General features: G+C 44.7%; 1 protein-coding gene and 1 long non-coding RNA gene across 2 annotated transcripts in view; one reads left to right on the forward strand and one right to left on the reverse strand.

The window, feature by feature from the left end:
• FLT1 (fms related receptor tyrosine kinase 1) overlaps positions 1-12,845 on the forward strand; it is a 200,486-nt gene that overhangs the window by 163,271 nt on the left and 24,370 nt on the right. Inside the window, exons 18-20 of the mRNA XM_017848483.1 lie at positions 5,037-5,141; positions 9,454-9,567; positions 11,647-11,735. Of these exons, the coding sequence (XP_017703972.1) occupies positions 5,037-5,141; positions 9,454-9,567; positions 11,647-11,735 (308 nt within the window). The remainder of the gene's footprint in view (positions 1-5,036; positions 5,142-9,453; positions 9,568-11,646; positions 11,736-12,845) is intronic.
• On the reverse strand, positions 15-10,900 carry LOC108512924 (uncharacterized). The gene is made up of 3 exons (XR_001880745.1): positions 10,403-10,900; positions 3,061-3,151; positions 15-743 (listed from the first exon to the last, which is right to left on the reverse strand). It is a non-coding gene; the product is annotated as an uncharacterized LOC108512924 (long non-coding RNA).

Below are 12,845 nucleotides of genomic sequence, written 5' to 3' on the forward strand. Positions count from 1 at the left end.
GTAAGATACTTGTTCAACAGATTTATAAACCTATACTGAGCACATATTACATTAAAAGCACTGTGCTTTGAGAGATGCAAAAGTAAACCAGACCTGGGATTCTACCCTCCAGCTGCTCACAGACTATCAAGGGAGATGGACACAAAAGTAAATAATTCCAAAGCAATGCTCAGATAACAGTACAAGGTGACAGGCAGCACCTGTGTGTTCATTCAACAGTTATTAGGCACCTTCTCTGAGCAGCAGACACTGGTCTAAGCCCTGGAGATGCAAAGGTGCGTGCATCTGTCCCCTCAAAGGCTCAGTCTGGAGGTAGGCGCAAAAGTGGTAAGTGAAGGGGCACGGGGAGAGGGGCGTTCCAACAGGAGGCTTACAAGTACACATACTCTTACATAATGAAACTGTTGGGGGATTAGAAATACGTGATCCAGAATGTAATTGAGGGTGGCAAGGAACAGTGAAATCAAACATTTGGTGAAAGAGTTGGTGCTCTTCAAGGCCATGGATCAAAAAAACCCTCTGCACAAATCCACAAATTACATACTTGGATTTTCCTGGGAACGTCCAGACCGAGTAGAAAGCCCTAGCGGAGTCATTTAAGTTTCACTTTTGAAGAGCAAAGACTGTTGTTTTCCAGGTAGCGCAGATGCTATAAACAGCAGGCAAATGTGCTTTCCCGCAGCCTACCTTCCAGTTCCTCCAACTCAGACGTCACAAAGCCCATTAATCTCCAGCCTCTGGTGCTACAAAACAATTGAAACCTCAATTACTCCTACCCAAAATGTTTGGATTGTGGCTTCTGAAAGTTTTCCACTCACTCCTGTGTATGCCAGAGTCATTAGTAGTTGAAACTAGGAAAACAGATTGTGGATCCAGTATTCTTGGAGCTTGTCACTCTCAGTGTGGAGAGCCTGTTGTTCCAAATTCAACAGTATCGCCCCTCTCCTTACAAGCAAATGATACTGGGGTGAGGGATGTAGGGGGCAGAGAGGGGGGAAAATGACTTTTGTTTTTCTCTTGGGCTTTGAAATTATTCTGCTTACATTGAGAAAGGACTGGCCTCAGGAGCATGTTCTATTTGGCTTGGGGAGGAAACTTGGAAATCAGTTAAAAGCTGGAGAGACAGGAGAGAGCCAGCAATGGCTATGGACAGGAGAAAAAAAATCAACTACATTAGAGTAGTTAAGAGCAGGTGGCACACTGGATGAGTTCCTTCTGCAAGTGTAAATTATATGGCAGCTAGCCCAGCCCCTCGGTGACCTCGGCAGGAAATATGGGATAATTTTCCCACAATCACGAGCCATTCTCAGCCCACATTGCTTTCCAGAGTTATTAGTCATAATCAAACGTGCTTCTTCCAGTATAGGACACACGAGCTTTCTGTCCCATTGCTTCATTCCTTCCTAGTATCATTGCGATCCACACCGCATCACAGATTGCTAATCCTCTGCCAGAATTCCCCTGGGGCTCTGTGGGTTTAAATAATCCCATTTCAGGATTATGATTTTCAGTCTCCTTGTTAAAGATCATTCTTATTGCTCTTTTCCTTTCCAGAGTTGCCACATGCTAGGATTTGGCTAATGTCCATTTGAGTGTCTCTGATGGGTGAGAGAAAGTGTGTCAAGTCTGCTAACTTTGTCTTTCAATGCAGACTGTGGCTGCAAGGCCCGGAGGTACACTCCTCTGATTGATTACCGTGGGAGCAAGGAGGCCCAAGACTTGTTTATTTCTTAAGCCAAATAAATGACAAAGTAATTTGAGGTAATGTCTAGCAACTGAGAATAACCCAGATTATGTCCAGATAGAGAGAAAAGGCTGTTTTAACTGGCAGTTATACTGGCGTTGTAAATGTAGAGAAATACACAAGTTTATATCTGGTTTCAGCTGTATCTACTGCATTGGTTGCTATCAGCAGCCCTAGTGAGTGGGGTTGGAATTTATAGTACCTGATAGATGGATGCAGTTGGAGCTTGGGTCAAAGGTGTTGCTACCACTAAAATTCCTGAAATCCAAGAACAAAAGGAACCTCTAAAAAAAAATGATTCCTCACTAACCCATGGGAGGGAATTCAGCTTCTATAAATTTATCACAGAACTTAGGAGAGAATTCAGGTCCTATAAATTTATTAAAGTTAGAATAGGCCGGTTGGTGGCTCACGCTTGTAATCCCTGCACTTTGGGAGGCTGAGGTAGGTGGATCACCTGAGGTCAGGAGTTTGAGACCACCCTGGCCAACATGGTGAAACCATGTCTCTACTAAAAATACAAAAATGAGCCAGGTGTGATGGCAGGTGCCTGCAGTCCCAGCTACTCAGGAGGCTGGGCCAGGAGAATCATCTGAACCCAGGAGGTGGAGGTTGCAGTGAGCCAAGATCATGCCACGGCACTCTGGCCTGGGAGACAGAATGAGAGTCCATTTTCAAAAAAAAAAAAAAAAAAAAAGAAGAATGTTCAACATTGCATCTTTCTATTGGAAAATAATCAAAAGTCAGAATTACCTAATATAGCTGACCATACAGGGAGTCTGGAGTTTGGCAAGCGAATGGTGCCTGGGCTGGTGCTGCCTCTTGTAAGACCAGCCCTGAATACCAGTGACAACCCAGCCCATGCTGCCATGCACTCTCCCCAGAGTGTCCAGGGCCCCTGGCCAGTCCGAAACATTCTTGGAGGAGCTTCCAATATCCTTGCATTGTATGGGTATGACCTAGCACACTTCCGAGCTAGTCAGTGGCATTCCAGGACACACAGGAGAATTTTAAGGGAAAAGAAGGATCAGGTGAGGTCAAGTCTGATGCAACTGGGCTCCCCTGAAACTGGAACCATGGGTCTGCAGAAGCATTCCAACACATCAGATGACTAAGGAGCCCATAACAGCTTCATGCTGTTTTACGAGGGAGCAGTCGGCTTCCAAGAGAATAAATGAAAAGACTGAAGGAAGCTAAATGAGAGCCAGTTTATTCTCACCGATAAGAAGCAAAGTCCCAAACACTTGTTAAAACAAAGTGTGTTGTGATGGGATGTGGGGGCTGAAACTATGGAAAGTGCAAAGGATGCCACCTACCCCAAACATGCAAGAGTCTTAGGAGTGTGAGGAGAAAAGATCCGGATATTTATCAGGCTCAGGACACTTTTCTTTTAGATGGCAGAAGGCACTGTGGAAGAAAACATTGATCTTTTATTCCAAATAAAACAAGGAATAAACCTCCAACCAAAATGCACCAGTTTTTACTAGTATAGAGAAGCCATCTGCCAGCGCTGTTCCCACACCTGATTTTCAGATGCAGCACTTTCAGGATCCACTGGAGGCTCTTTTATTTCCACTCAAGGATCCCCATCCTGGTCTATTTCTTGGACAATTTTACACGAAGAAGGAAGCAGAGGCTGTAGCTCTGCCCATGTTGCATGCTCTGGGAGGAATGTCATTTAGTAATCACCACAGGAGCATGTTTCACAAAAAGAGAAACGTGTCATCTCTCTAGTGTTCCCCCCGAATGCAGAGCATGTCCCTGCAGACAGCCACACAGAGGCCCTAATGATGACACTGGTATAACTGAAATTTTCATACATCCTAACTGGACACCTGGGGTGGTGGGTAGTAGAAGACATTAAGCAGAGCAAGGTAAAGACATTTTTGTCACTCAGTAGTTGGGCATAAAAGTAGAAAGGTTCTAATATGATGAGGAAGAAGCAAAGCTTCATTACCAACTACAAGAAACAAACAAACAAACAAACAAACAAACAAAAATGTCCTTTGGAGAAAGGGAGCGGAGTATGAGGAGGGAAGGAAGGAAAGAAGATTAATTAACTGAAGGCACATTATCAGACAGGTCTAAGAAAGAGCACTTGGTTGGGAAAGGAGGGGTTGTGTTAAAATAACAGTCTAACTGCCAGGATTTATAATAGTTTTAACCAACCCGTGGTATTCTGTCATTTCCCCTTCCCCCAAGAAGAGCCAAAAAACGAGTGACTGATTTCACTTACTCTTCTTTGAGCATATCATGCTGGAGGGGTACCATTTCTCTGGGTTCTACTGAGCTGTTTCCTGATGTACAAAAGGAAGTTCCCTGATATAAAAGGTAGTTTAGGTACTCCAGGGAGTACCCTCCCCAAAGGGCATCAATCTCAGGGTCTCCATCCCACGGGCCCCTCTAGTTACCTATGACTAGGAGACTCGCTTTGGGCATCCCACAAATTCCTGAATACTACTCCCCATTGGGCAGCAATATACGGTAATGACAGATAGCACCAGGCACCAAGCAGGTTCCAGGAAGATTCAGACATGGTCCTTGCCCTGCTTTACTCAGGGGGGCTCATTCTAGGATAGGGAAGGAAACATATTAACAGTCATTATAGCATAGCATTATGGAGACTATGGAAGAAACCTTGCTTGGTTATTGCATTTAGCAACTACCTCTCTGGAGTTGAAACCAATATCTACCAGCGGTTGACCAGGCTCTTGTGCTGAACCATGAGGATTTGTGATATTCATATAAGACACATTAGAAAGACTGGGAATATTCTGCCTGGTAGGGAAGTCAGAGAAATGACTTAGTGATTATTTGAAAGTTATGACCTTTATTATTATCCACAGTAGTAATCACCATTTTCTATTTCTCCCTTTTTGCTGAAAACAGATGAGAGAAAATGACTGCAAATGGCAAGAAAAAGAGCTTAGGTTCCACACAGGGAAGTCTTCTTGGTCATAATGTTATTAAACAATGGAAGAAACCACACGGGACTTGGTCCCATCTCTCCTATGCGAGGACCTTGTGGAAAGGAAACTGGACATCTCCCTTCACTGAATGCCTTCTAGGGACTTACTCTATCTCTGAAGGATGTGGGGCCTCAGGAACAGAGTTAAGAGTTGAAAGGAAGAGGCTCCAGAAACAAGTCCCTTACTTTGTCTCTTTTAGGGTCAGTTCACTGGAGATTCCATGCCTCACGTGCACACATAGGAAAAGGCATTTCCTTCCTGAAAAAGACTTAAATTCACCCTATTGCCTTGGCAAACAAACCACTGTCTTCTCTTCATTGTAGGCAAATCACTTGGAAGAGGGGCTTTTGGAAAAGTGGTTCAAGCATCAGCATTTGGCATTAAGAAATCACCTACATGCCGGACTGTGGCTGTGAAAATGCTGAAAGGTATGTATGCTGTAGTTTGGCTTTCAACTGACGCATCACCATTTTGCATTTCCTAAATGTTGGTACAAGTTAGATATAGCCTGGGAACAGACACAAGCTTTTTCTGCCCTGGCCACATAATTTTCTTCTACTGCTAGAGGCCTCTTTGCTCATGAGTTTTAGATTAGGCCAGCACGAGCTCAGAATAAACCTTGTAAATGGAACAATCCAGCACAGTCCACAGGAAAATGATCTCTGTCACCTCAAAGGTCTTTCTCTTCTCACATCACAGACTGTAGACAAGGGACTTAAGCCCATTGTAACTGCAGGTTCAAATTTTGGCATGATCCACTGTGATGCTGTAATGGAAACTTAGCAGCACATCCTAAATCCCAGTGGCTTTGCTTGGGCTTGACCTGACTATAAAGTAAAACTACAAAGCTAGAACAACTGAGTTGATCAGAACTCTAAACTATTTTATACTAACAACCTCAGCCATAAAACATTTCCTCTTTAGCAATTTGAAAAACTGAATTATCTTTCTAATGTTGAAACATACTACTACTCTGTGAAGCACTGGGAGGTAGAACCAAATCACACAGTGACTTATGCCCAACACCAAAGACAGATTGAAAATGAAAATCAGTGAAAGTTGTGTAAACCAAATGTCTCAAAGACGCACAGGTCCTTTACAGTGTAGAAAATACTTCATTTCCTCATCTGTAATGGAATTTTATGATGCTTCAATTCAACAGAACTGAAAACTCAAAAAGCAGCTTTTAACTTTCCAAAGTCTCCAGGATATTGCTGGGAGATTTTGAGGCCCAGCAAGCTGTGAGTCCAACTACTCAGGTACCTGGTACAGGCTCCAGGAGAAAGGGCTGTTTGCTTAGAGAGACTTCAAAGTTCTTAATCTTCTAGCAATAACTCCATCATTTCAAAAGGCCCATGTAAATATATTTTCAACTTCAAAAGGCTATACTCCTCAAGAAAAAACTAATAAAACTCTACAAAGAACCTGCCAGTTCTACTCTGAAAGTAGTCTGGGAAGGAGTTTGGCATCCACAAGTCAGAACTTTTGTTTGGAGTAGACTTCCCAGACGATGGCAGATATTTCTGTCAAAATAGAGGCATGCTAGCACCCTCCCCTCCAGAACCCCAGATTCTGAAGAGAAGAGGCGTCAACTAGAAAGCACCAGACTAGATGATTTTCATATTAGGCTGAACCATACGAAACGGCCATTTTTCTTATTTCCTTTCAACAGCTTTGTGAGGTAGACATTATTATCCTGTTTGCAGATGAGGAAACATGGCCAAGAAAGGTTAAATAACCTCTGCAAGGCCACACAGCTGCTCAGTGTAAGTCAGGGTTTGTGTGCGAAAGTCTTCCAGCTTTGAATGCAGTGCTCTTTCCTCCACACCAGTCTGCCACAAAAGAGGGGCTGCAGAGGTCTGGCCTCCTGGAATTGGCCCACTGCTCCAAAACCCTGAAAATGATCCTGGCCCGGTTTATGGAGGCAATCCAGTATCCAACCTAGAGATAGGTGGAAACTAAATCTGGAAGCAACTGTTTCCTCAGCTAGTCCCATTTCCCTTCTTGCTGCCACAAATTGTTCTCTAGGAGAGGCAGCTCTGATGGTCACACTAGTCTGCTGGGGGTCCAAGATAACACCTGTGGCCCTGCCTATAAATACAGCAAGCTGAACCAGAGCCTGGTTTTTTTCCTCCAAAGAGGAAAGGGTTATAGGGAGACGAATGAGTTTGAAAGAAGATTCTAACTTGAGATTTTTTTTTTTCCTAAGAGACAGGGTTTTACTCTGTCACCCAGGTTGGAGTGCAGTAGCATGATCATAGTTCACTGCAGCCTCTGCTTCTCAGGCTCAAGCAGTCCTCCCACCTCAGCCTCTCAAATAGTGGGACTACAGGCTCACACCATCACACCTAGCTAATTAAAAAAAAACTTTTTTGTAGAGACAGTCTCACCATCTTACCAGTTTGAGACCAGTTTGAGGCTGGTCTCAAACTCCTGGGCTCAAGCAATCTTCCTGTCTCAGCCTTCCAAAGTGCTGGGATTACAGACGTGAGCCACTGCAGCTCAGATTTTTTTTTTTTAAAGGCTCAGAGAATCTCTTCTATGTAATACAGAGTGCATGTGTCGTGTCTTCATAAATGCCTATTTCTTTTTTTTTTTTTAAGCCATCAGCATTGATTGTAAAAGACTGCCAAATCACCCACTCTATAAAATTCCTTAAAAAAATTTTCATTCAGCTTTCTTGCTTAAATTAATTGGCCATCTGTTTCTGGGAGATATAAAAAAGGCATGGCCCGGCATGGTGGCTCATGCCTGTAACCCCAGCACTTTGGGAGGCCGAGGAGGGCGGATCACGAGGTCAGGCATTCAAGACCAGCCCATGGCAAAATCCTGTCTCTACTAAAAAAAATACAGAAATTAGCCGGGTGTGGTGGCGGGTGCCTGTAGTCCCAGCTACTTGAGAGGCTGAGGCAGGAGAATCACTTGAACCCAGGGGTTGGAGGTTGCAATAAGCCGAGATCACGCCACTGCACTCCAGCCTGGGTGACGGAGCGAGACTCCGTCTCAAAAAAAAGAAAAAAACAAAAAAAGCATAAAGTGAAACAAAGGCCATGAGTCAAAAGCTCTTTCAAAGTGTCCTTGAGCAAAATATTAATCTTTTGGGCCTTACACTCATGCCTGAAATAAGAAGAGTAATTGTGTTTATTTATTCCAAAATATTTGTTGAGCATCTACTGTAAACCAGCCCTAACCCCATGCACAGGCTTTGGAGTTTATCTGGTTATTATTAGAAACGATTTGTGCTTATGAAATACCATGTTGGTATCTACCACAATGTTAAATGCACATACCTCTAACCCACTTCCAGGACACTGTCCTTCAGAAACACTTACATGTGTGCACAGAGATTACACACAGACTATCACAGTATTAATTGTAATAGCAAAAAGATTACAGACACTCTAAATGTCAGGGACACCATTAATCAATTAAAAAGAATGGGCCCACAGTGGCCACCATTAATGTGATTAACCTGCTGAGCATGGTGTCTCACACCTGTAATCTCAGCACTTTGAGAGGCCAAGGCGGGTGAATCACCTGAAGTCAGGAGCATGGTGAAACCTGTCTCTACTAAAAATACAAAAATTAGCCAGGCATGGTGGCACACACCTGTAATCCCAGCTACTTGGGAGGCTGAGGCATGAGAATCGCTTGAACCCAGGAGGCGGAGGTTGCAGTGAGCTGAAATGGCACCACTGCACTCCAGCCTGGGCAACAGAGCGAGACTCTGTCTCGAAAAAAATAAAAATAAAAAATAGAAATAAATAAAAGAATAGAAAAGTCTCTGATTTATTAAAAGGGAGGAAACAGATTTTTAAAAATAGACTATATATATATATGATCTCATATATATATATATAGGACCTCTGATTGAATATATATATTTATAAATGCATAGAAAAAGGTCTGAACACCAAACTATTAACAGTGGCTGCTTCTAAGGAGGCAAGTGGGTTGGAGTGGCTTTCACTTTTTATCTAGATCATTTTACTCCGTATCTTTTATTTCGACTTATATTGTTGAAATATATTTTACAGCAAGATTATTTGATTTTATATTTCTAAAATAATTTAAAATGTTTAAATGCCTTGCAAATTAACTAATAAGAACAAACAGAACAAACTCAATTTAGGCTTTAGACTCTGCTAATTCTTGGACTGATAATGCTTATCTCTGAGATTGAAGTTGAAGTCAGATGCTATGGATCCTCACAACCCAAGATAACCCTGTGAACTCCAGAGAGGAAAGGGTTATAGGGAGAAAATAACACATTGCAAAGATGTTTACAAAAGTAGCCATTCTGCCCTGGCAGGCCCCTTGTGCTCCTTCTCTGTGACTCTCCAAAGGGAGAAGGTGAGAAGAGAGGAGGTGGAAGTGTACTCCCTGCCTGGTGGGTTCTTGCTGCACCTGGTTTTGACAGAAGGGAAGCCTTTGGAAGGCACTTTCACGAGGTGCCCAGTTCTGAGTCAGCGCATTGCTGAACAGAACTAGGTCCACCAAGAGGAAATGTCCAGTGACTAACCCCACTACTGTGCTGGGCCTTACTGTAATCAAAAGGATGTTGGCTCAGGAGGGTGGGAGTAATGAAAACAGTCTGGAGACTTGGCCTTTCTGCAGAATGTGGGGAAGTTAGTGAAGCAACCGGCTGAGCATTGACAAACAAGGAGGGCAAGAATGCCGCCTCCGGCGGAAGGAGCCTCATTGTCCTGTCGCCCTGACTCTTCCTTGCTTCTCACACAGAGGGGGCCACGGCCAGCGAGTACAAAGCTCTGATGACTGAGCTCAAAATCTTGACCCACATTGGCCACCATCTGAACGTGGTTAACCTGCTGGGAGCCTGCACCAAGCAAGGAGGTAATGGAGAAGGGGAGGGCCGGCTCCATCTCCCCCTGCACAGGCTGGGAGAACAGTTCTCCGCCTTAAAGCTCCTTCTCCCTGGCACTGTGCTTCCTCGCCTCCGGAAAAATGGCCTACCTCATAGCTCCAGAAAAAACAACTTGTGCATCTCCAGAAGGGTGCTCCCCTAAATCCCTCCCCTATGCAGTTAAAGATTCTGAAGAGGACTCCCTTTTAGATCTCCTTCCACAGGCTCTAGGCCAAGCAGAGGGCACTTTGCTCGCAGGATGGGTTTGAAGAAGTGTGGTCAGAGCCAAGGTAAAAGGTAGAAGGTTGCATATGCCTTGAAGCTTTACCTAAAGGAATGAATGAATCACTACTGGTAGGGTCCCGGGAGGAGGTGATGTGGGGCCCTTCCCTCCAGATCCACCATGCAGATAGACCTTACCCAAGGGGGCAGGGACAGAGCTGTGCTTTATGATTAACAGCTCCAGCATGTTGTCGCAGGTCTTTCTTTCCGTATGGCAGGGTTAGAGCTTGAAGGTAGATGTGTGATCACTGTTTGCGCCAGCAAGGTGCAAAGGAGCTGTGCATGCCGATGTTTTCTCCAGCTCTCAAAAGAGGTAGCAGGGATGAAGGGTAGCTGGGGAAGATCTATCTGCCAGGGGCGGAGGTGGTTAGAGAGGCGCTAAAGGCCTGCGAGGCCAGAAAGAGTCGGAGGGACCTGGCCAGGGCTCCGCCTGCTTCTCCGTCATCCTCGGTAACATTGTCTCAAGTTCTTTGTTGTGGCACCCTCATTCTGTTTGCCTCAACTGCATCTGTGAAACTGACCAGGGATAAGGAGACAGCCTACCCTCATGTGCGGCCGTCAGCTCCCTGCAGCCGGGCGCCAGCATGGAAGCCGCTCTGAGGAGGTTGGCCGGACCCCAGGCAGGAGTCGAGCTCTGCGGTATCCGCCGCCATAGAGGGGAGATACAAAACTCTGGAAGCAACTTCCCGTTCGGGAACCTAGGGGAAAGATGAGATGCTATCAGGATTTCTAGCGTGTCCTCATAGTAAGAGAAAACCACTCCACCAGGACCAGCCCAACTTCTGCAAGGCAATAAAAGAACTAGCGGCTTTTGGGCTCCCGGCATGCCCTGGGCAGCGGCGGCTGAAGCAGCTCCAGGGTCACTCCCCTTTGACCCGGAAGTGGTCCTTGCTTTGTGGGTTGCGTGCCCAGCCCAAGCATGCAGTGGAAACGCGGGGCAGGAGAGAGGAGGCCTTCAGAGCACCACATGGGCGCCACAGTGCAGCTGGACTTCCTTCCCAACCCTCTTGCTTCCTTCAGACCGGGGTCGGATTGACAAACCAAGGAAGGTCAGCCTGTTAGCTTAAAATGGTTTGACCTTTTTCAATAGTTGGGGGAAAAAAATAAAAAATGAAAATACTATTTCATGACATGAAATTGTATGAAATTCAGATTTCTGTGTTCACAGTTTTCTTGGAGCACAGTTATACTTGTTTGGTTGTTTCCAGGCTACGAAGGCAGAACTGAGTAGTAGCTCCTTGGTCTGCAAAGCCTGAAATGTTTACTAGCTGGACCTTTACAAGAAGAGTTTGCCGACTCCTGCTTTAGATACTCTGGCAAGCCCCAAGGCAAATTGCGCAGACACTGCTGGGGAGAGACGGCCAGGTAGCGGTCTCTGCCCTGGGAGGGAGAGAGGAGCTGCTTAATAGTCGCAGGACTGGTGTGACAGTAACCAGAAGCCCCTCTACTTGCAAGGGTCTGGTTAAGAGGCAGAGAGGCTGGCTTTTGCCTCTCCCCTCCTCAAAGGTATTTCTGTCCTTCTTCTTCTAATCCTTTCTCTCTAATGCTTCTGCACTGCCCCCACCTCCATTTTTTTTTCTTCTGTTTCAATTGTGTTCTTTAAACGCCGCCTTAGGTTAAACTGAAAAAGTCACCGTGTTCATGGGCCTCTCATCCTTAAATCGCATCCCTCGGCCCCACTAATACAAAGGCTGGTTGATTTGAGGTTTCTCAGGCAGGCTGAAGGCTGGCAAATGGCTGACTGGCTTGGTGTGGCTGAGCATGAGCATGTGCTGTTTTGGCTGCAGGGCCTCTGATGGTGATTGTTGAATACTGCAAATATGGAAATCTATCCAACTACCTCAAGAGCAAACGTGACTTATTTTTTCTCAACAAGGTAAGGATTTTAAAAGTTGGAGTATTTTAAAGATAGCAATGAGTTTTCATTTAGTCTGTAGCAACATAAAGCAAGAGAAACCTGTATTGTTCTGTTAATGATTAAGCTTAAAACTCAATCTCTGCTGCTTCTCCTTTTTTCATGTTTTTTTTCCCCCTGATAATCTGTTACACTCTAGTGTGGATAGCACAGAGAATCATTTGATCCCTTTGTGTGTATGCAGCCATAATTTGAGAGTAAATCTACTAGCCACCTATCTAAATATCTATCAATAACTTTCTGTCTTTCTCTTCCTATATATGTGTGCATGTGTATATACACGCAGACATACACAAGTCACTTATTTCTTTAAGGAAAATAATAGTTAATATAATTGTCTCCATTTATTAGGTTAGATTTTGACTAAGGCTAAATCAACTGAGTGACTTGTACAATCAGCAGTAGACCAATGATGGGGCTAGGGACAGAAAGCATTATCTTTCCTTTCTACTGCCCTTTCTCCCACTTCCTGACACCCTCACTACCCATGTCATCCCTACATATACTCTGAACCAGCCTTATCACTAAATAAAAGCTGTGTAGTAAAAGGAACATGTGGACCCAAGACCTAAGGGCAAACAAGGTTTAAAAGACATTATTGGGCTGCGCCCGGTGGCTCACGCCTGTAATCCCAGAACTTTGGAGGCCGAGTTGGGTGGATCTTGTGAGGTCAGGAGATCGAAACCAGCCTGGCCAACATGGTGAAAATCCGTCTCTAGTAAAAGTACAAAAATTAGCTGGGCGTAGTGGCCCGCGCCTGTAATCCCAGCTACTAGGGAGGCTAAGGCAGGAGAATCGTTTGAGCCTGGGAGGCAGAGGTTGCAGTGAGCCGAGATCACGTCACTGCACTCCAGCCTGGGCAACAGAGTGAGACTCCATCGCAAAAAAAAAAAAAAAAAAAAAAAAAAAAAAGATTATTGAATGGAAGAGAAATAATTTACTAAAACTTTGCCAGTGTGACGTATGGCACCAATACTGTGTCCTTCTCTGAGCTGAAGAAGTCCAAAGGACAGTGATTCAACATTATTAACCAGTAATCAGCAACACTGGTGATGAACCCATGTAGTGTGG

Source organism: Rhinopithecus bieti, unplaced genomic scaffold, assembly GCF_001698545.2.
Source record: "Rhinopithecus bieti isolate Rb0 unplaced genomic scaffold, ASM169854v2 scaffold_28547, whole genome shotgun sequence".
NCBI lineage: Eukaryota > Metazoa > Chordata > Mammalia > Primates > Cercopithecidae > Rhinopithecus > Rhinopithecus bieti.